At 32.1% G+C, this 24915-nt stretch overlaps 1 protein-coding gene across 1 annotated transcript in view; it reads right to left on the bottom strand.

The window, feature by feature from the left end:
• The window catches only part of LOC124362602 (golgin subfamily A member 4-like), a 41254-nt gene extending 24852 nt beyond the window's left edge, over positions 1-16402 (bottom strand). Inside the window, exons 1-6 of the mRNA XM_046817251.1 lie at positions 16069-16402; positions 10102-10195; positions 7867-8051; positions 7563-7742; positions 5701-5856; positions 4168-4321 (exon numbers count right to left, since the gene is read on the bottom strand). Coding sequence (XP_046673207.1) covers positions 4168-4321; positions 5701-5856; positions 7563-7742; positions 7867-8051; positions 10102-10195; positions 16069-16137 — 838 coding nt within the window. The 5' untranslated portion in view covers positions 16138-16402. The remainder of the gene's footprint in view (positions 1-4167; positions 4322-5700; positions 5857-7562; positions 7743-7866; positions 8052-10101; positions 10196-16068) is intronic.
• Between the last annotated feature and the right edge of the window lie 8513 nt (positions 16403-24915).

Raw genomic sequence — 24915 nt, forward strand, 5'->3', positions numbered from 1 at the left:
AGATCACAATAGACAATAATGGTTCTGAATTTGTTGGAAGTGTGCTGAAAGTATATTTTTGTAGTACAGAGATGTAATTCATTTCAGATTATGACAACCTGTGAGATCACTTATTGATATTAAACCGGTTTTTGTCTTATAGCATCTTGGTAGAATTGAAAATTGAGACAGAAATTATTAATTTTGTAACATAACTTTTTTAAGATACGCAAGAGAACTGTGGTGGGGCGTTGAAACCCAGTGCAAAAACACAGATAGTGCTGTATTTAAGTAACCTAGGGTTTAAAAGTGGAGTGGCATATGATGTAGGTGTGGACCAACAAGAATATGGAAAACCTTTTCTGCAATGTCTTGGACAAATTTGTAGAAATCCTTGAGTATTTACTTGTAAAATAGCTCTAGCTGGAAGTATGTGTAAATACGATTCTTCTCTTTTTATATCTACTAATAAACTAAAACTCTAAATGAAAGTTTGCAAGGAAATGACTAATTTATTGACATGGAAGAAAACCTGTTATGCAACAAGTCAGTATTGTTTTTTTTTTTTAGCATTTAGTTTTTATTCACTTGACTGACTGTGACAATATTTTTATTTGACAGCTAACATACAAGCTAAACATTATATTATTTATACTGAGTTTGTGTCATGATAACCTAAATGCCAATAATGAAGTTTTTTTATGTAATCAAGCACAAAAAGTATATTAGTATTAATGCTATAGCTTTTGTTACAACAATTTTATGTAATTAATTGTAGATATGTAACTGAAAAAAATGTACCCTTGTTAACTGGTAATGTTCCATTTTATATTACAATTGCATATTCGTTTTTAATGCAGGAATATGTATTACATGAGTTTTATTTAGAATTCTATGGTCTCTTATGCAGTACAAGTATAATTTGTTTTTTAATTAACATACAACATTTTATGAAAAATACGAAAGCATTTTTATTATAAACATTTGTTACGTGTTTTGTTGACACTACATATGCTACATAATGTATTAAGCTCCTAACCCTTTTTCAACAAACTGATAAAAATATGAATTCAAACTCTTATTTTAAACATGAATACCACTTGCCTTTGACCACGGGGTACAGTTTATATATATATATTTGAAACTAAATGAGAGATCTACAGTCTAAAATAGAAATGGAATGTAAAATAAAATAAAAAAACCAAAGTTTGCATCTGAGTTAGAGATAGCACAGATTCAACATTTATACTCACTACTATGGTATTTCTATCTTTCATTGTAACAGTTAACCCTAGAACTGGCGGTCATTTCATCCTGTAGTGTCGGGCTGTTTTGGAGCTTCGCGCAAGGTTTTTTTTTTAAAATTATTAAAAATATAAAATAAAAGCAATATAAATAAGAGTATATATTTTTGTGTTCAGAATTAAACGTAGAATTGCACTATATTGTAAAATTAACCATCAAAAATTTTCTAATAAACACTTTTTTTAATCAAATATAAAGTTTACGAAAAATATTTCTTAAATTTGGGGGGGACCATACCTAGCAAATGAAGTTATAGTGAGAAATATTTATAAGTGAGATAGCCATTCTGTGTCAAATTTTATCTAGTTTCAGAAAAATATAAACATTATACACATTTATGAAAGCATCATAAAGCTATAGAACAAAAAGCAGCGATGCGTATAAATTCTGAAAATCGGGTGTACACGTAAGACTTTGGTAAAACAAGTTTTGCTAATACATTTATCTATGAATACATGTTATTTTGCATATTTTATTACTTAGAATAAAATAGAATATACAGTAGTAATGAAATAATTACCATAAATTATTTTTTGAAAAGTAAAAAAAGTTAAATTTTGCCATTATACAAAAATTTTGCGAAAAATTTTCATTCAGCAAAATATAAAATAGTTTCTAAAGCTTGTACTATATCAAAATTTATAAATTTATGGTTTATAAGTAATAGGAAATATTATGTAGTTAGAAAACTATAAATATAACTAAAGATATTGAAAAAATATATAATAACCCAAACAGTTATTATATATAACCAAAGAAATTACAGGAAATATATATTTTATTGTGAAAACTATCTATTTACCAAAAATAAATAGTTACTTCAGAGCTAAAAGAGTGCTATAAATAATGTTTAGTAAGTGAAAACAATAACAAACTATGTGAAATGAATTTTAGCCAAGTCATTTTGCCATAGCCTACACAAAGTCGGTAATTTCTCAAACATATTTCAGTAAATAGAAATTGATTTATTCTAAAATATATATGTTTGCACTACTACGACATCAAACAACACACTACACATTAAATACGACACTAAAACACGCGTAAAACTATTAAAACTTACAAATATCCACAGCTCGGCACGAAAGTGATACAGAACGGCAGCGGCAATATGGCGGTCACAACAAACGGCGTCGCGTTTTCTTTTACGTTCAAAATAACAAGCTTGCTACGTCATAACCATAATACAAAGAGGAATAAAACTCATCTGTTCCTTAGCATTTTTCTTCCCGAATTCAATGGTGCATGAATTATATCGATACGTTACCGGAGTATATTATAAAAAGTAATTATACGAGGGAATGTTTGATCGACAAAATTTTGACGGTTAACATCACAAAAGCGGCATTAACCGACATAATTATGTCGATTAACAGTTCTAGGGTTAATTATATACACCACTTTTGTGATAGAAATCTTATTAAAAAGTTACTCAATATTCCTAAATATTAATGAAAAGAATTTATAAAAATAATAAAATTATTGACTTATTAACTTTTCCAAAAACTGTTTAATAAGATACATATTTTTTTTTAATTAACAGTGTAATGGTGATACTTCCATTAACCCTTTGAACCCCAGACCAAAATATTGATGGTGGGAAAAACGTACCAAAACCATTTGACCTAAGAACTACAGAGAATCCCCGGAGCAGAAACAGCTGTATTGCATACTGTTCGTAAAAAATTAATATTTTTGCTATTTTTTATGCTATTATCTTGTATTACACACCAAAATGTCCAGAATGAAATTGTGTACACAGAAAAAGTCTGAAGTATAAAAAATTGTCTAACAACATTAAAATAACTTTAAAATATATCTTTATAGATTTTTAGGTAAAAAAATAGATTTTAAGATTTTTTAATTCAAAAATAAGAAAAATTTTTACTATGCGCACCAACATTTTATTTTTCTAAATTTAGTTTTATGTATGTACAAAAACAATTATATTGATATCTCTAAAGATAAAGATTTTGCAAACGCGATCTCACTGAGGCCGGTTGGTCATTGTCCGGAGTAGGCCTAGCGGCGGCGTTACCGCGAGAGGTAGATAGCTGACTAAATGGCATTTCTTCATCATCTGAGTCCGAGATAGTTGGCCTATAGGTAGGATCAACATCAGTGTCGTCACTAAAAATTGATGAGATGTCAGACCAATCGTCATCTGATAGGTCAACATCCAGTTGTCAGTCCAATTCACTCGGGTGATTTACAATGTTGTCACTCATTGTTCACAGAACTGATTATTACTATAAGATTAAAACTAAAGAAAAAGTGACTAAAAACAGTCCTCAATTACAACATTTAACTCAATTCACACGCACAAAGACAATATACGTAACATTAGACCGCTTTGTAAACAAATACAGCTGTAGCACCAAAGAGTAATATATTTTTTTGAGCATAGATGTTATTTTAAATACACTATATTACTAACAAAAAATTTGTATGTTACTAAAATACTCATAAATATGTATTAATACTCGTAAAATAAATATTTTATGGTTTCAAATAAATATATATTAAACGCATATACCATGGCGACGATATTATGTCGCCTGGGGATTCTCGCATCTTCATTGGCGACGCCGCGGGGATCTTCGCATATTTTCTCTGCAACGATATTTCGTCGCCTGGGGTTCAAAGGGTTAACATAAATATTCAGTTTTTTTATCTGACAACTGCAACATCAATTTATAAAAACAATGATCAAAACTTCATCTAGGATAACCTGGTTTTGATAGTACTATGTCTCTAATGGCTGTTTTCTACCTTATAGAAATAATAAATAATAATAAACAACATTGGGGAACTCCTAATCCATACAGCCTAACATAAACCAAAAACTGAAGATAAATAACATGATTGCATGTGCATAATTACCTTCATTATTAGAGGCATCAGATGGCAAAGGCACTTTTGAAACACATATGTTTTCTGTGAAGTCAATTAGATTATCTCCTTCTGCTTTCTGTGTTTTTTTAACATCCAAGTTTTCAGACACAGTACCTTCATTAACGGCTTTTAAATACTGAACCTGTAAAAGACACAAAATTGAGGAAAAAAACAATTATGTCATAAGGATGTGTAATAAATCCAATCAAACACTCTATTTCACATGATTATCTTGTAATATCCTGTAACTATTTTACATCATTCCGACGAGTGTAGAAAATTGGATAAATTCAACATATTGGCTTGCAAATGATTCTGATAAACTTTCATTGATTTTTCAGATATCCATTTAAAAATGATTATAAGTTCAATGAAAGTGCATAGACAATTTACATGTTGCACCTTACAGGCAGTATCCTAAAGCCTTTAATAACACAATAGGTTTCTCTCATACTGTAAAGAAAGCTGCAGATTTAAGTTCTATATATGTTATTAATTTGTAATGCCTATTTCAATAGTAAAATCACTTTACAAAATATGATTACACACATAAATGTTAATAATAGTAACATTTCGGTTTAAATTATAAACCAATCAAATAATGCCAATATGAAATCATCACTCCACTGTTACATAAACAAATCACTCTCGCAAGGAACATTTCCCAGCGAACTAAAACTGGCTAAAGCTTACCCAAAATACAAAAAAGTGGGAACTAATGAAGCAACCTGGTGCCTTTGGAGAGGTAGAACTCTCATCACATTATCCAACCGGTCTGAACATGATGTGATGGAAAGTCGTGTCACAATAAAATCATGCTCATTACTTTCACAATGAACCCTGTATGATTTCTTGATTTATTTTTCCTCTAACTACTTTGTACAATACATCTCAGTCAGAACTGAAAGAACACTTACATACTTATTCAAACATTTTATTAACAGTGACACAATTCCATTTAGAAACACAATCTAAGTCATATATCAACAACTATAAAAAATAATTCCTCTGTTCAGTTTTAAATAAAGAGCACTGCTCAAAACAAAGATTCTACCTTCAATTTCTTTAAGATTTAAGATTAGACGTTTAGAATAGAAATTTAATCAATTAAGCTCCTTAATTAGTAGTAATTCAACTACTCAAAAATTATGTGCTAGTGTAACACACAAAAAGAGTTATAAAATGCCACTAGTATTGCCAGGAAAAAAGAACAAATGTTTTAAAGTAATTTGGTTTAAAAGGAAATTTTTTTGTAATTTTATTCATTCAAGCTCCATCACATGATGTTTCTACAAATTCACATTCATTACCTAGATATCTTATTAAGGCTTATTATCATAATCTGATTAAGAGGTAATAAATAAAAATGAACAATGTTTTCACTAAAAGAATGAGGCACTGATGTTTGTGTGACATACGACTATGGATTTTTTCCAAAAAAATCACTTCAGATATGTGTTTTTTTTATAAAACGATTTTACAAGAAATTAAATTAAATTTTATACATTTTGCAAATCTTACTTTTGTTTTTAAAGTCTTAATGATGTGATCCCGCTCTTCCAGCTCATTACGAAGAGCTTCCTCAAGATGAGCTTTAGCTTGCTGTTCCAGCTGACACTGTTCTTTTAGTTCACCAATTCTCATCAAAGTTTTGTCTTGAGTCTCGGCCAAAACACTCTGAAAAAATATAATTTAATAGGTATTAATATAGAATATGAAATATTTAGCCACTCAAGAAATAGATGAGATGAAATTTACTGAATAATTGAGTAGGTATCATTGTCAAATACTGTCAAAAAGTGGTGCCATCGTTTTCGGTCAAGTCAGGTTGTTTTTTTTAGTCGCATCTTTGCATATCTTCCTGTAAATTGAAAAAATAGAATATTGTAAATAGATCAATCCACTTTGAATTCAATTGGATCAGAAATGTATTTTAAATGGATGAATAAGGTAATTAATGAGGAGATAATTAAAGCTGTATATACTGAGTTATAATGTTATATAGGTGAACAAGTAACAGCAGCCCACAGGTTGTCAGCATTTAACAAGAAGAGGATACTGATCTTGGTGGTGCACTTCAGCGACAGAAAGATCAGAGACAAATGAATCACAGTTTTCAACAAAAATCGCTACTGTGCATGCCAAAGAGATGAACAACACATCTAGTAAGAACGGCAAAATTTAAATAAACAAGCATGTCAACTAATATTAAAAATTTGTTAGCCAAGACCAAAAGAAAATGTCATATGTAGTACTATGGTTAAATCCAGAATTTCTGAATCTTGAATCCAGTTTCAAATCTTGAAAATTTTATTCCAGATTCTTGAATTTTTCAAACATAACTTTTTTAGACTAAGACTGATTTTTAAAAAGACATCACCAGACCTACATTTGCCATTTATTAAACCTTTGGAGATTTAAGGCCATCAGTCTATTTTAAAGAGATTTCCAGATGTTCAGATTTGTATATGTTAAGTATAAATTTTGAACTTAAATGTTTGAAAATAATTTCACACCACCCAACTTATAGATACAGTAGATTCACAGCAATGTACGAACACAAATATAGAAAATATGAACTGCAAGTAAAATATTATTAACTCCAAGTGTTCTAAGTTAGTGTTCAGATGAGTATCGAAATTAACTCCCCACTGATTGTGAAGTATGTACTTAACTATGTATGCTAGTGCCATTAGAATTCTTTTGATAAAGAAAACTAGTAGACATTCCTCATTAAGTATTCAGTGTATGGAGAAGATATTATGAGCTATACTGCAGTAGTTAATGGTGCCAATTGTTTCCTGGAGAACGAACTAATGTTCACAATGAAAAATAAAATGGCCGGCTGTTTGTAGTTAGTGAAACTTGAATGTTAACAATTACAAATGTTTCAAAGAATTTTCCACAGATGTTGAGAACTTTTTGAATGAAATTGTGATTGAGAAACTTAAATATTCTATGTACCCAATGGCTACCAAATTTTTGACTGATAAACTCAAAACAAAAATAATGGGGCTTGGTCTAGTCACCACATCGCCACAAAAACCACCATGATTGACTATGTGCATGGGTAACAGAATTTTATTCAATAATAAGTACTGAAAAGTTTATAAAAGCGCTTAAATAAAAATGGTAACTATATTTAAAATAGCTTGAGAGTTTTTCTTTCAAACTTATATAGAATAATAAAAGAGAACTGTAAATCTTTCATGTAATATTTTATTTATTAAAGCAACTTACTTTCTGAATGACACTCATAGTTTGCTTTATTGTCTTCGTCTCTGTTTTGGCTACTTATACATCTCTTACTACCTTATGTATATAGTTATAAAAAATAATTTAAAGTACTAAGAGTTACAGGACAAAACATGAGTGAACAAAACCTTTGCTTTATCCTTTTCCCTCTCGAGCAGACGGTAGTGAGTGGCAAGTTCCTGATACTTGTTTTTCACCCTATTGTAGCGGTTGTACACCTTGCGGTAGGCCTCATATAGGCTCTCCTTGTTAATGTGCTCAAGTTGACTGTACCGATCCTCCACCTCGCTAGCTGACTCCCAATCCGACTGCAACAGTTACAACGAATTTAATTAACTAAAAGAAATCAACTGAATTCCAAATTTCTCATTGAGTGATATTCAATAAAAATTTCAAAAATCTATCAAACACAGCTCTAAAATTAAGTCTCACCTGAACATGGAAATTTGTAGGTTGTGAATCAAACGTAGGAAACAGATTTTCAGCTTCCATATTGAATGAACTGGAGGATGATCGAAACCCCATTTTCTTGTCCCTCAACGGTGAGGTGATCTGACCAGTAAGGGCCACAGATGTGAAACCTCCTGACCTCTCTCCCTGGGTTTTAACCTCATCTTCTGTAAAATAATATCCAATACATTATACAATCAGTCCGCAATTGGTTGGCTCTTCCATAATGTGGTTTGCTGGTAATATGTATACATAAATGCATGCACACACATATATATTTAACAGATTAACCCTTTAACACATTAATAACTTTTTTTAATAAGCTACAATTAACAAAAAAGGTGCTATTGTTTTTATTTGTTTATTACACATGTTAACGGTACAACAAGTGAAGATAATTATAAAAAGTTTATTTTAAGCTAGTAAATTTTGAAATTACCTAGATTGGAAAACTCAGAAAGACTTAGACTATATAAATCACTGTGTTACTAATGTGAATTTCATGTGTTGATGTAATCTTAATGTGCTATAAGATAACCCAAAAAGTTATTTAGTTCGAGTTCACACACTTATTATCATAAACTTGTATAAGTATCATCCCACATGAACTTCTTAGACAATAAACACACAGTAAAAAAGACTCGCCTCTTTATAATATCAATCATTCATGCTCAACAGAAGCAGAATGTACGTCTATATAATTAATAATTATATATATATATATATATTATATATATATATATATAATTACTTTTAATCAATAATTGTACAAATCACAAAAATAATAGTTTTTAATATTGGTTTATGTGTTTGAATGTTAATAAGTTGTCAGAATATGGTTTCGAAAGTGTCATTGTGATTTAAACCATGAATGAAGACATTTTCTTTAAATCTTAGTGCTTATAATCGTATCGGTGTCCTGTCATTCTTGCTCTCAAGATATTTGTAGTTGAGCCAAGACCTTTGTAGTTGTCTGCTGGACATTTTTTAGATTGAATTTAGTAAATCACATTTTTAGATTCACAAGACAAGTTGCCAGTGGTAGGATATGCCTTGCTTGTTTTGCTACTAGTGAATTTTGATGAATTTGGTAACATTTTACAAACCAAACACTGGGTTTGTTACATGGATGTGATCTTTTTTGTTTTTGTGTAGATTTGTCATTAGTGTTCGTCATTGGTAATTTAGGTTAGTTAAATTAAATAAACCTTTAAGCATTGGAGGTCTTTTAAAGATTACTCTATGAGTTGTTTTGAAAATATCATTAGTTGAACTAAAATTTTGTAAGGTATTAAATGCTATTTTAAGGACATTATTAATTTTGTGAAGCTCTGGATGGTATTGAACTATTAATTTTCGACCACTGTTTTCAAATTTAGAATTTACTGTTTTTTTTCTTTAGATTAAGTTTGTCTTTGAGTAATTTTCTTGGATAATCTCTTCTCAAGAATGCATTCGTTGCATCGTCAATGTATTTTTCCAAGTCAGTTGAGTTACTATCAGTTTTTGAGATCTGCAAGCTAAACTTATGATATATTCCTGTTGATATGCACTAGATGACAGTTGTCGTAGTTGAAATATTACATAATATTCATTTGTTTTGCTTTTTTTACCTTAAGAGTTCCCATGGCTGTGCCTTTTTGTTGTAGACAAAATGTACCTTGAAAATGGAGATGTATGTATATATATACATAGTATATAATATACATATATATATATATATATATATATATATATATATATATAGTATTTTTGCATCAATGAATTTCATTCCTTATCCCTAGCAAATGAAAAGTACAAAGATATTTAACTCTTATTCGATCAAAACATCAAGCATTAAAGTAATTGGCAGTATGTTGATAGAATGACGAGTTAGTAATGTTACAAAATATAAAAGTATTCTTGCCAATAATGACTTGTCTAGATGTAAATGCTAAGGTCTCTATTTAGTGTTATATATACATGTTGATAAGCCTATGCTGACTGATAATAATCTACTGTGAGAGCAAACAGAGATATTATTTACCACTACAAGGAGCAAAGTAACAGAATCCAAAGGTCTATTGATTACAATCTTGCCTGGAAATGTTACAATCAGTGGAAATACTGTTGTAGGAAATGTCATATTTAAGCAACCATGATAAACAAATATAGTGTACACAAAATTGTTCACTCATGCATTTAAATCTCACATTTTAATTACTTAATAAGACATACCTTCAATATCACCTTCTTGTTCTTCAGTAATACAAAACTTGTCATTACTGGAGGAAGGTTCAAAAACAGAACTACTGTTGGGAGAAACAACTGCCTGAAACATCAAATTAACAAATTATTGACTCCAGTTTTTTATTTTGACATGGTTTAATTTGTTTGGTACTTAAGGTCCAAAACTTAGGTGTACATTTCAAAACATGTTTATTATCATGATAGAAAGATTGACAAAATATGTAGACTATTTTACTACCAATAAAGCTATAGTTCATCAAATATTTAAATACTGAACCGAAGATCTATTTTATACCATTAGATCAGGGGTTGACGGGGCTGAGTAGGCTCTATCCTGTTATGAATATGCTATTACCAGTTACAAACAGTAAACACTATAAAGTTAACCCTCCATTACTAAAAGCCACTAAGGAGGTCATAAATGAAGTTGTATGCCACGCTGTTCTGTAATATATAAAAGAAACCAGAAGAAAATGAAACTAAACCTTATAGAAATAAAAGTTCATATCAGCCTGACAAAAGTGTCTCCGGCCATCAGGGTAGACTATGGCAGTTGGTCCGCGCTGATAGCGACATGCAAAAAAACATCCCTTGTGGTAGTACCTATCAGTAATAAAATAATAAAAATAAAATTCTAAATGTTCTGATCATGAAAGCCTCCAGCCATTACTGCTTTATAGTAAACGCAACTTGAAAGCAAAAATATTATAAATTCCCCTAACCATAACTTCCTACTATCTTGCAAGAAAAATAGTTCCAATATGAACGTTCTAAAATTCATTATTTGTCATTTTAATACCCTAAAACCTGTATATTGGTAAAAATAAATGTGAAAACAATGCATACAAATTTTAATTAAACTTTCAACAAACCAATAAAAAGTGTAAAACACAGAGATAAAAATAGCACATGATTAGACAACAAACGTATAATTTAATTCAGAAAAACACGATGATCAATTAAAAAGGAATAAATTAATTTCCTAATATTTTAATTAGTAACGTAATCTGCAATGAAACATGTACATAACTTTGAAAACTAAATAACTGTATTATAGTTACAGAGCAGCGGTTTAATTATGAGCCGGTAGATGATACATAATTAAACTGTTCCGACCACCAGATAACTCTGAAAATTATAGATAACACACAAATCATAGAGACACAGTACACAAATATAAACACAAACTTACATTTACATTTCAATTGGTCAAAATAAGTTATTTGTGATTCCATCCCCTAGAACCATATAATTTTGTTTAGTGGAAAAAGTTTAATAGTGAAGTTAAGAAATATTTTACAAATAAAGCTCTATAATTAATTGGAGAGTTATTTTGAAACAATTAGTAGAAAACTGCTTAAAAAATTACTGTAAATATTAGTTTTAGTTTAAGATTTACTTTTATAGATAATGACACTATTGATATACAAGTGATTTTTAAACATCTAATGTATCACAATGTATGTTTTGGAATAAAGAAAATTCTCTCTCTTCCTCAGAAGGATGAGCAGAATATGTTAATGACGTGAAATTCGTGATTTGCCAGATCGGCCATTAATCCCATATATATTATAACTTGAAAGAACACCTATCTTTCAACATTGCTTTGATTACTATTACCATTACCTGTTATATATAACACAATGAACTATCTAAATTTTTCAAGTTGCCATCCAATATATATATATATAAAAAAGTCCAAAAAGTTTATCTATACGAGCCAAGAAGCTATGCAGCAATGATATAGACTTCTTAAATTACATCTGAAAAATTAAGCAACACTTTTAAACATTTAAATTACCCAGACAAAATTTTTAAAAATCAAATAAACAAACCAAAACATCCAGCAAGCTTCAATTATAAAACACAACCAAAGTTTATTACACAGTTTTTTCCTGGACTACACAAAATTAACAGTATTATTATGAAAATTGCCCATAATGTCCTACTTTCCTCTCCACATACACAAACTTTTATGGCTAAAGCACCTAGAGTAATATTTTGAAAACCTCCAAATTTGAAAAACAAACTTGTCCAACTTGAACTACCTAAATTACACCAACCCGTTACTAATGGATGTGAACCGTGCAACAAACCACGTTGCGGTTCTTGCAAAATTATGAAAAACTCTAGGGAATTCAAAAGTAACGTAACAGGTTTAACTTACAGTACATTGGACAAACATCTAACCACCTTAGAGTCAGAATAACAGGGCACAGATTTGATATTTTCCATAAAGACAAGGAGAAGCCATTGGCCAAACATGCTGCTGAGCACAAAAAAGACAAAATAGAAGAATGTTATTTAACCTTAAAGGAATTAATAAGGTCTTCCTTTGTCCTGAAGAAAATTTAAATCTAGATTAAAATTTAAAAAATCTGGAACAAGCACATCAATTACTTTTAAAAACAAAATACCCAAATGGTCTAAATTTAAGATAAATTTAACTTTTCCAAATTTCCATCTGTGCAGTTAATGATATATCAGCTGGGTTTTTAGTTGCGTATTTACATTTTTGGTTATTTTATTTGTTGTGTTTCTTGTTTTCTTCATATTTATATTATGCTTCCTGAAGATGTGGGTATTAAATCCCACGAAATATATAGAAGCCTTATAATCTTTGTTTGGGTAGGGTACGATAAGCGGACCCGGTTTTTTATATCGAATAATGTAATCATCGATACCTAATATTCACATCTCAAATCCTAGACTATCAATCGATATAAAAGTATCTATAGTCCTCAATAAAATCATATGTTTTAAATTAAAATATGGATTTAATATTTACAGTGATGAAACAAATTATTATAAGCAAAATTAGGAAAACTGAAGACGACCATATTTGCTCCTCTCACAGTTACAGTTGTTTCTTTTCCACAAATTTCACATGATGGATTTTTCTGTACGAGTCCAACATGTTGAAGCCACGTAAAACATGTCTTATCATATTTCAAAGCAATGTCGTGTAGTTTTCTAAAATTGACTGCCATTTTTAATAATCGAATGTTACTTATATGTAAAATTGAAATATTACCTTGAGTATTATTTGAAAGTGTTTACAGCTGTTGATATAGATGATTTAAGTTATTGTTCAAAATAATTAATTAGTATCGATTGATTATATCGGTGGTTATGATTAAATAATATTGTTTGCCAATTTTGATATAAAAAACCGGGTATATATTATATACTATTTCACTTATTGAAATGAAAAAACAAAGATTATAAGGCTTCTATATATTTTCTATACAGGGTGTATATTATGTCTGGAAACACCCAAATATATCCTTTAATAATTTAAATATAAATTTGAAAACCTCTTACAATCGTGATAGAGATTGGGCATCTACTTTTTGGGAACAATGTTTTTGTTATGTCACACCAACGGGGGACGTCCTGCCGAGGGTATCGTGAATATTCTTAATGGAAGCCTATACCTTGTGATACATAATTTTAAAGGTAATAGCTTACTGAATTGAATGCCACAAAACCGCATCTCAAAGGAATTATTCTATCAGAAAATAGAGCATTTTTAGTATTGAAAATTTACTGATGTTCAACAATGTAATTTTAAACATGGTTCTTGCCACAAAAATGTGTTACACTAATTTTTTAGCATTTTTTTTAAATGTTCAATTAAATAAAACAAAAAATTTCATTTTTAAGCTGGTTCTATTAGCACAAATTTGCCAGTTTTTATTACAGTACAATTATGGAAATACTTATGTTATTGATTTCTTATTACAAATAAAAAAATAATGTATGCTGTTAGAAAAGTCTTACAACAAACGTTTTACCTGCATTGGTGTCAAAGCAATTGTTCGAACTGTGTTCCTTCTACGGTTTGACAATGAGCCAATCTTGTGTAAAATGATTCGAACAGAGTTGCCTAACATTTCTTCAGTTATCAAAAGCAATCTCCTCTATAATCCTGTTTCTTAGGTCTTCCAAATTATGAGGCTTTCTTCTATAAACATTGGATTTTAAATGACCCCATAGGAAATAATCGATTGGTGACAAATCCGGAGATCTTGGAGGCCATTCGATTTTTCCTCTTCGGCCAATCCATTTATGAGGAAACCTTAAATCCAAATACTCTCTTACCTGTCTCCCATAATGAGGTGGAGCACCATCCTGCTGAAAACCATACATTATCAAAGTATTCTCCTCTGATGCAATTTGAATAGCTGGAATTATTTCATTTTGGAGCATATTGTAGTAAAGTTCGGCATTTAAATTTCCATTGATGAAAAAGGGTCCAACAATTTTGTTACCTAAAATTCCACACCATACGTTCAGTTTTTGTGGTTGCTGTGAATGGGACTCAGTAATCCAATGTGGGTTTTCACTAGCCCAGTAACGGCAATTGTGCCTGTTAACATTGCCATTTAGGAAAAAAGTTTGCCTCATCAGAAAATAGTATGTTGGTCAGAAAATCTCTATTGTCATCACATTTGCGCATCACAAGTTCACAAAACTCAACTCTTCTGTCCGTAATCATCCTCACTTAACTGTTGGACTAAATGAACTTTAAATGGTTTGTATTTATTAATTTTCAAAATCTTACTCACAGACATAGGGTGCATATCATGTTGCTGTGCAGCTTTTCTGAGCGATGTATGTGGGTCTTCAATAAATGTTTGCAAAAAACATCTAGTGCATGTTCTTTCATCTGTTGCAGATTGTATCCTACCCGATTTGGCCGATTACGTACACTCCCTGTCATTTCAAAACGCTCAATAGTTTTTGATATTGTTGAAACACTTATGGGATTCCTTTCTGGGAAAGTGTCATTAAACAAATTACAAACTTCCCGATAAAGATCTTTGACGATCGCCATATCCTCGCATCATCAACAGAGTAATTCGTTCTCTTTCAGACAATTCCATTAAAAATGCCAAATAAAAACTGAACTACTGTAATTAGATAACTTGTTGACAGCAATGCTTCAGAGACACTGATTAACTCGACAGGAATGATATGACCTTTGTCCATTTGTAATTCCCAAGCTTAGACCTGTCTAGTGAAAGCTCCATGCTCAACAAACTGAAACCTGTAGACCAGATGATTAATAACACAATAATTTTTTCTCATAGGCTAGTGACCTTTGTCTCTTTAAACCTTTCCTGCTGACTGGAAAACACCCAAGTACAGATTCATAAGTAATCAGAGAAAGTGACTCATAAGTTTTATTCATTGTAATAAAAAACTGGTAAATTTGTACTAATGAAACCAGCTTAAAAATAAATTGTTTATTTTATTTTAATTGAACATTTAAAAAAAAATGCTAAAAAATTAGTGTAACACATTTTGTGGCAAGAACCATGTTAAAATTACATTGTTGAACATCAGTAAATTTTCAATACTAAAAATGCTCTATTTTCTGATAGAATAATTCCTTTGAGATGCGGATTTGTGGCATTCAATTCAGTAAGCTATTACCTTTAAAATTATGTATCACAAGGTATAGGCTTCCATTAAGAATATTCACGATACCCCTCGGCAGCAGGACGTCCCCCGTTGGTGTGACATAACAAAACATTGTTCCAAAAAGTAGATGCCCAATCTCTATCACGATTGTAAGAGGTTTCAAATTTATATTTAAATTATTAAAGGATATATTTGGGTTGTTTCCAGACATAATATACACCCTGTATATATATATATATATATATATATATATATATATATATATATATATATATATATTAGGGACACACCAGATTAAAAAGGTTAACATGTAAAGTTACATATTGTAAGTGTGGCTACATCAGATCCAAGGTTATACCCTTACTAAATCTTGAACATAAACAGCAAGGCTCTTAATCAATGTTAATTAGTAATTACCTAATTTCTACCACAGTAAGGCCTAGCCTATGTTAAATACTTAACTAGGTTAACAGTTTATTTCTGAGTAGGCCCTATCTGTAATAATAAAAGTGAATCATGACTTACCTGTGCTATGTGTGCTAGTGGAGACTGATTTATTTCTTCTGCTATTTTATCTTTTAATTTTTTAAACATCTTTAATAGCAAAGTTTTTCAAATCAAATAAATCACTCATTTCACAATAAAGTAATTGGAATCAAAAAAGTATCACATTAAATATAATTTCCATCACACTTATTACCAGATTACAATATATTACAAATATGATATTAACTAACGTAAATGGTTTGCATTAATTAAAATTGACAATTACCACTACAGCACAATAACATAACGGCCTGAGAGAGAAGTTGATCAACAACGGACAGACGACACATTACACGAACATCCTCATGGCCAACTGGGCTGACAGGCCATGAAAATCCGGAATAGACCAATCAGAAAACAAAGAGTAAGTACGTCATGCGACGTCACGAACAACACACCAAACACCACCAAAGACGTGCAACATCGATAGCCATATTATATTTTATTTGAATTTTATATTTATTTCAACATAAATAAGCTTAAGCGTGCGCTCTACCTCAGGCAAGAAATCGCAGTACAATGTTTCAAAAGTCCACAGGGAACGCTGGCAAGTGGAAGGGATCGGAACTTAGCGAGTGCCACCGACATTTACCAAGCGGGGGTCCCAAGCCAGGTGCGCCCAAGCAAAACTGATTAAAAACGCACTAGCGCGCGCAGCTTCGGATGGCTAATAGGTCTTTCACACTTCAGCCACTTTACCCACGCCACATTCTGTATTTAAAAATCTGTTAACATTAGTCTGCCCCTATACAGTGACAGTAAATGGACAAACAGATACACATAAAATTATTGCTTAAAATATATAAAATACTGTACAATAAATATAGAAAATCATGATACATAAAATATCATAACAAAGCTCAAACTATGGGAATGATTTTCGTCAAATATTACATGTGAATTACACTACATGACACTTTCACGTTTTATTACAGAACATGTTTTAGATTTATTAAGATCATGTACCACAGACCAGAAATTGCAGTAACGGGATTATTAAATTAAATTAAATGCCAAAAGGAAATGCAGTCGGTAGCGTAACAACCCCGCGCCGCATGTAGTGTGGAGATGGGTTATATCAGTACGAAACTGTAACTGGTACTTTGTCACCGTTTTTCGTTGGTACAACATTCTTATATGATTATGCTATACAGCGTATTAGTGAAATCTATTTAATTGTTATTTCACCACAATATATTTAGTTTAAATTAAAATGCAGTCTACTGAAATATTTGAAAACAACAAAACGTAATCATTCAAGTCATATGGTCAGGTCAGAGCGTTACCGATCTGGAATACCTTGAAAAACTTAGCAAGGCAAGAATTGTTATGAAAACCATAGAAACAGGGCCGTCCTTAGCGTGGAGCGGCCGCTCCAGGTATCAAACTCAGTGAAAAAAATAATACTCTCTTTAAAAAGTTTCGATCATAAATTCTAAATTTGATGAAATAATCCAAAAGGGCCCCTTGCAGCTGAAAAATTTTAGTTCCCTAAAAACTCAGAAAAGAGATATTTTCGGCAAAGTATTACAAAAGAGTAATGAGCAACGGAGACAAGGTGCATATTCAATGGCTTTAATACAGTAAAACTAGTGACAAGGCGTTTTGCTTTTGCTGTATCTCATTTGGTAACAAGACTGGGTCTCAATTATATTAAGGTAGGCACGTCTTAGTAGAGAACTTAAATCCCATGAGACGTCACCAAAGTATGTTGAAAACGTTAGAAAGTGGAAGGAATGTAAAATGCGTTTTAACAAAGCTGCAACAATCGATAAGAAGTACAGGTAACTTATAAATAAAGAAAAAACATGGCATGAGGTTCTGAAAAGAACTGTTAATGTTATTAAATATATATTATCAGAACACGACATTGTATTCAGAGTTGTAACAAGAGTTCTTGTTAATTTAAAACCTGTTCATACCTATTCCTGTCTGAAATGTCGTAAGATAGCACCCCATTCTAACTGACAGCTGCCCAAACAGTAATTCCTTTTGATTTGAGTAGAGTCTGTTCAAGAATGTGTGGATTACCAGTGTTGTAATAATTACAATTTATGCCTATTTAAAGCACCATTGCGGTGGAAAGTAGACTCGTCTGAAAAAAAAAACATTTGAGAATGCCAATTACGATCCAGCCCATGAAACTCAATGATACGAGAACAAAATTCCACTCTCCTGTTCGGATCATCTTCAAGAAGATTATAGACTAGGTGACTTTTGTAAAATTTAATTTAATGTTTCTTAATTTTTTCTGTACTGAAGACTTGGGAAAATCAGTTTCAATTTCAACCTTCCTTAGTGTTTCGGTTTACCTGGAGAGCGGAGCATTGCTCCGCATACTATAAGGTTTTTCATTTTGGGCGGGTAGATGTTGGCAGCCTGTGGCGGCCATGTTGTTTTGGTGTCAGCTGTTTCATTAGTGTTTTGTTGTTCAGTAAGTTCTACCATTTCATTACAATTTATTCCATCACGACAAGTTACACAATTAGGCAGCACGTTCAGATGATTTTACTGTATTATCAAAATGCATGTTCTCCGGTCAAAACGTGCGTTACGACCATTTTACGGCAGACGCGGAGGCCATGCAATTTCAACTCTTCAACGTTTGGTAGCCAAGTTCGAGAAGACCGGTTCTGTAAACAACCAGCCTACACCCAGACGTCAAAGGAACAGCAGATCTATCGAGAACATCGCCACTAACCGTGAAAGTGTGCAGAGGAACCCTAGGCAGTCAATTCCTCGCCGTGCACAAGAACTCGGCCTTTTGCAAACTTAAACTTGGCGAATTTTGCGTCTGGATTTAGGCCTGCATCCGTACAAAATCCAACTGACCCAGGAGCTGAAAGTTTATGACTATAGACAACGCCGTTTGTTCGCCTAGTGGGCATAGGGGCGTTTGGAAGAGGACCCTAATTTCGGCCGAAAAATTATCTTCAGCGACGAAGCACATTTCTGGATGAATGGCTATGTTAACAAGCATAATTGCCGTATATGGGACAACGCAAACCCACATGAGGTTCACCAGGTAGCGGTGCATCCACAAAAAGTTACTGTTTCGTGCGGATTTTGGGCTGGCGGTGTGATTGGTCCGTATTTTTTTTAAAAACAACGTTGGTGAGGTCATCACTGTCAACGGCGAACGCTACAGCACGATGATAACAGATTTCTTTTGGCCCAAATTGAACGACATGGATGTAAACGACATGTGGTTTCAGCAGGACGGCTCTACGTGCCACACAGCGAACGAAACCATGAACATTTTGCATGAACGATTTGAGGGTATGGTTATCTCTCGAACTGGCCACCAAGATCGTGCGATTTGACGCCCCTAGACTTTTTATGAAGTCGCAGGTCTATGCCAATAGGCCTCAATCAACCGATGAACTTAAGATCAACATAATCCAGGCCATCGCTCTAATTCAACTGGATTTATGCGGCAGAGTAATTGAAAATTGGACCACTCGAATCCGTACTATTGTAAGAAACCGCGGTGGACATTTGAACGATGTTATATTCCACACATAATGGCATACATGGGCCTTTCAAATGAAAAATAAATTTCGTTAATATATCATACATAGCGTGTTTTATTTCATCTCAACATCTACCCGCCCAAAATGAAAAACCCTATAGTATTTCTCTTTCCTCATTTGATCCTCTAGAGTACTTTTTTTAAGACACTTCTAGTTTCCAATAAAAGATTTTCCATTTAGTTATTGTTGGATTGATAGGTGGTTCAAGTCCTGTGTAGACAACCTGAAATTGTCTAAATGCTTCTGTAATGTTGCCAAAAGCAACAGCCCACGCACACCACTTCACTTTTTGTTCAACATTATAAGCCATTTTTCGAACTTCAATATCAGTAAAATTATAATTTAGGAGGTTAGGTTATGTTTTATAGCACAAGCAACATTCTTCAATAAAACAGCTGTTTTCAACAATGAGCTTTATTAAACAGCTGTTCTTTAAAACTGCAACGCAGTAATCGTATCAGGTAATTCAAGAAATGAATTTTTATAAGAAGCAGAATGGTAAAATTTTCATGTCACCATTTTGTTTCTACAAATGTTAGGGAGCTTTAATTTTCACAGACTTTTTTTAAACCTACTTTATTAATTGTGTAGAGTTTGAAAATGTTCGGTGCATGAATGAGCAAGTAATATAAAATAAAACTTTTAAACCTCTTAAGACTTGGGATTTAAATTTTATAAAACTGGCTGGTCAGATATTTTTGAGAGCAATGATGTTACTTTTGCATGTAATTTGTTTTATTCATAAATCGTTTGTTTTGATATATAACAATAAACGTTTAATTTGATATGTAGTAAATAAACATACTATAGAAAACACTTAATGTAAAATTATGAAAATCATGGATGAGTATTGGAATGTCAATGATATTTTCTTTAAGAAAATCATTATTTTATAATTAAACAAAAATCCCAGCACAACGAACAAGGAAAAAGTTTGATAATTTTCAACGCAAGCTATCGGCAAAAGTAAGGCAATCTAAATACTGATATTTCACTATTAAACTCAAAGAAAATCATAATAATTACAAATAACTGGGGCATTTTGTGAACGGTACCTATTATAAAAAGAATACCATCCAATAGTATTAACATGCTATTTCAGAACAATATGTATGTATTTAATAACTGACAACTTGTGAAATTGTTAACGGTTTTGCCTATTAGCTGTAATAATTATATTATCAACGTTCCCAATTATCTCCAAGAATCATTTTAATATATCTCCGATGATATTAAGCACGTTTTGTTGAAACATGTTTTAAATATTTTATGAACGAAAGAAGGTTCCTCGTTTTTACTTCTCATTAGACTGACGGACATAAAAAACATAAATTCTTTCCCTTAGTATACAGTCGCTACCCTAATCTTTGCTGATAACCTTAAGATCTATAAAAAATTAACGATATTCAGGATGCACTTGCTTTTCAAGAGGACCTAAACTCTGTGAACGAGTGGTGCAAGAGTAACAGTATAGCTCTACTTGTGGATGTGTATTTTAATAACCTCCCATTGAAAAATTACTCCACTCCTATTTGACTGCTCATTAGAGAGTAAGGAACTTTCTAGAGTCTTCCGCCAAAGACCTGGGAGTGACCTTTACTTCATCTCTTACTTGGGATGTCTAAGTCCTCAGAATGTGCAATGGAGCCGTTTAGATATTGGGTCTTATTTATAGACTCCATGCTGCATTAATGACATCCAGTCTCTTAAACTCCTCTACTTTGCCCTAGTACGCCCACATCTTGAATATTGCTTTGTCATCTGGTCGCCCCACCAACTTTACCTGAGGACTGGGATCAAGAGGATCCAATGGCGCTTTTGAGCTTCTGGATTGGGTCAAATCCAGAGTGCCTGTATCTGTACCTAAGTTGGTAATACATTAAGTAGCTGTTCAACATGATATGATTTGAATTATAGAATTCTAATAACTTTGAGAGCTATAACAACTGAGTTTCAGAATAAGTGTGTATTGTTCTGTTCGTAGTAATTGAGTTTTAGCCCGTATAAGTATTGTTTTATCCGTAGTAAGTATAAAATTATTGGAACAATAATACCACACTTATTTACAAGTGAAGAGTACGCCAATATGGTCTTTATTCATGGTATATGTGAAGGAAGTGCTACAGCCGCTGTTGAAGAATACAGATGACATTACCCTTACCACAGAATTCCAAATGCTAGAACAATTAGTGCTACATTCCTTACGTTATGGGAAACAGAATCACAGAATCACTAGCACAAAGTTCCAGTATGACTGCTCTTGCAACATGATTTTATTGTAGAGAAAAACATTGTTGCTGCTGTTGAACATAGTCCAGGTATTAGTATAATACATATTTCTAAACAGTTCAGGGTTACGCAAAGTAAAGTATGGAGAACACTCAATAATAACAAGCTCTATCCCTACCATAAACAAAAAATACAGCATTTACATCCAGGAGACAATGCCCATCGCTAGGAGTACTGCATTTGAATAAAAACTCATTGTTGACTCGTTAAGTTCTATTTTATTTACCAGTGAGTCACAGTTCAGTCCTGAAGATATCAACAATTTATGAAACCAACATTTATGGCCAGAAGTGAACCGTCATGCAACAATTCAACCTAACTTCTAAAAGCGTTTTAGCATTAACGTATGATGTGGTATTTATTCATGATAAGCTGATTGGACTGTTTATTTTTCAAGATTTCTTAACAGGTCAGACATAGTTTCTTCAAGAAGAATTAACGACATTCCTTGAAGATGTCCCTCTTAAACACGCCAGCTGTACTTCCAAATGATGGCACATCGCCACATTTTAAAAATATTGTTTCCAACTACTTGATTCAATAGTTTCCAAATGAACGGATCTGTCGTAGAGGTCCGATACACTGGCCACCCAGTCATCAGATGATACACAGTTGTATTGTAGCATATGGAAATGGATGAAGAACTACGGAAAGTAATCAGAGTCATCCTTAAATAAGCAAAAAAAAAACATTAAAGTCGGCAGTACACATTTGAAATTTACTGTAATTTGGTTGAATAGGTTTAGATTAATGTTTTATGGTTAATTTTACTTTGTACTGTTATAAATAAACTTATTTAATCAATCATATATTGGCTTTCTATGTACTTTATTTACACCATTTTGTTTGGAACATTTTTTAAAATTATTTTTACATGTAGAATGAGCTCCTATTAGTTTCTGCATATCTTCGTGAATCATCATGTATAAATAAAGATTTACCAGACGTGCACCTTCAGTGTGAGAAGCTCGACATACTGTGTCCCACACAACAATCTCAGTGAGGTGGAAATATGAAGGTTTCATTGTCTCTGGTTATTTGCCTGTTTCTCCATACTGTTGTGACTTGCGGAAAAAGGAGGCATCTCTATATTGGCCAAAGAGGGCTTGGAGTTTGAGTCATTGGACGTAAATCAATATTCCACTACATTTTGAACTCTACTACCAGATCGCTGCTGCCAAATTTAGTCTTTCTGACGGTAAAATGCATCTTGTTATCGCAGTTTACAGAATACCTGGTAATGAGCGATTTATTGGGGCTCTGACTCAATGTCTTGACAATGTTCTTCATGAGTCCTTGTCCGCTATTGTCATTAAGGACTTTCATATCAACACTTTTGTGTGACAGACTTTTTAGTCGATATTTTGTGCATACTGTATCATCTTATAGGCTGAGGCACACGATTACTAGCTATACCAGAGAACTCAAAAACTACAATTTACAAAATTTTTACAAATATTGACTATTCTCTAATCAGCAGTCAAGTCATCATTACCGTGCTCTCAAATTATGTACAGTAAGCCAATCTTAGCTTTCATTAAAAGAGCCAGAATTTTCTTCAGAAAATTATCTGTACAATAAACAGATAATTTTCTGAAGAGAATATCCAGTGTTTCAGACATTACTTGAAGTATTAGTCATGGAGTTCTTCCTACTTGTCCGAATACGTTGATTCGGGTTTTAATGAGTTCTTTGAGACACTGAAACCAATTCTGACATTAGTTCCCGAATTCGGAGACATAAAGTCCATGTAATAATAAAACCATGCAAAATTTAACTGAATGCTGAAATGTGGGCACTTAGATATGAGGCATTGGACCTATAATCGTCTGCAAAACATCTTGATTTTATCCATCCTCAAAAAACTCTGTACAGGAGAGCAAATTGTCTTAACAAAAAAATATTCATAAATCCAATGCGGCTCTTAGAAAGATTGAAAGTTCACTTAACAAAATTAAAGCTGAGTGGAGTATAATCAAAGACAGTAAGCCTTTAAAACACTTTGAGTGCTGGCCCTAAATAACATGCAACTCTGTAGAATGCTGTGCGTTTTTGGTGGTTTTCACAAAATTATTTAAAAAAAAGTATTTAAGATATAAGAAAAATATTTACATGCCTTAATTCAGCTTACTTTCCTCTTTATTTTAACGTGGGATTGTTAGTGTTTTTTTTTCAAAAACTACACATAAAATCTTTTTTTGAAAACATATATTTTAGAGAAAAAAAATATTTTTTGAGACAGTTTTTTTATCTAAAAAACTAAAACGACCCATTTACAAATATAAACTGTCCTTTGAATAATACAAATCATGTTTTTATGTTTTGTAGTTTTTTGACAAAAAAACTATGCCGACATGTTGATGCGTCGGCATCACTTTCGCTGTCAGTACTGTTTTCAGCACCTGTAACATAATAATATACCGTGTAAAATATGAGTATGTTTTCATTTTATTCATATAAATAGAATATTAGTTGAATAAAGTTAATTTATTTTAATACAAATTATAGTTTGATTCACGAAAACAATAACATAACCAAACTTTTAGACTGATGTTTATATAGACTTATTCTTACCTGAAATATGTGTCTCATCTTCTTCCATGAAATCAGGATCGATGTCAGAATCGTCAAAAATATTATCAACACCAATAAAACTATCTTCATCTAATACATCACTGATCGCAACCGTCGTTCAAGCTGCGATAAGCCATGATTGCGACATCGACTGCCGGCTGCAACGAACGTCAAGTAAACAATGCGACCGAAGTCGCTTTGTCATTAAGCTCATTCAATACATCTGACGCTTTCTAGCGGTTAATTGTGTTACTAAAAACCCAAATAACATTGTAGAGTAGGCAAAACCCGTTTAAATACGGACAATGTAATATAATACCAATTGAAATGACAACCACGTAAAACTACGGGATTAGCATTCTTCGGAAGTTTCGCTGTTCCGTAAAATTACGGGATTAGCACTCTAAGTGTTAAAGTCAAGTCTACTATT

Source organism: Homalodisca vitripennis, chromosome 5 (genome assembly GCF_021130785.1).
Source record: "Homalodisca vitripennis isolate AUS2020 chromosome 5, UT_GWSS_2.1, whole genome shotgun sequence".
Classification (NCBI taxonomy): Eukaryota; Metazoa; Arthropoda; class Insecta; order Hemiptera; family Cicadellidae; genus Homalodisca; species Homalodisca vitripennis.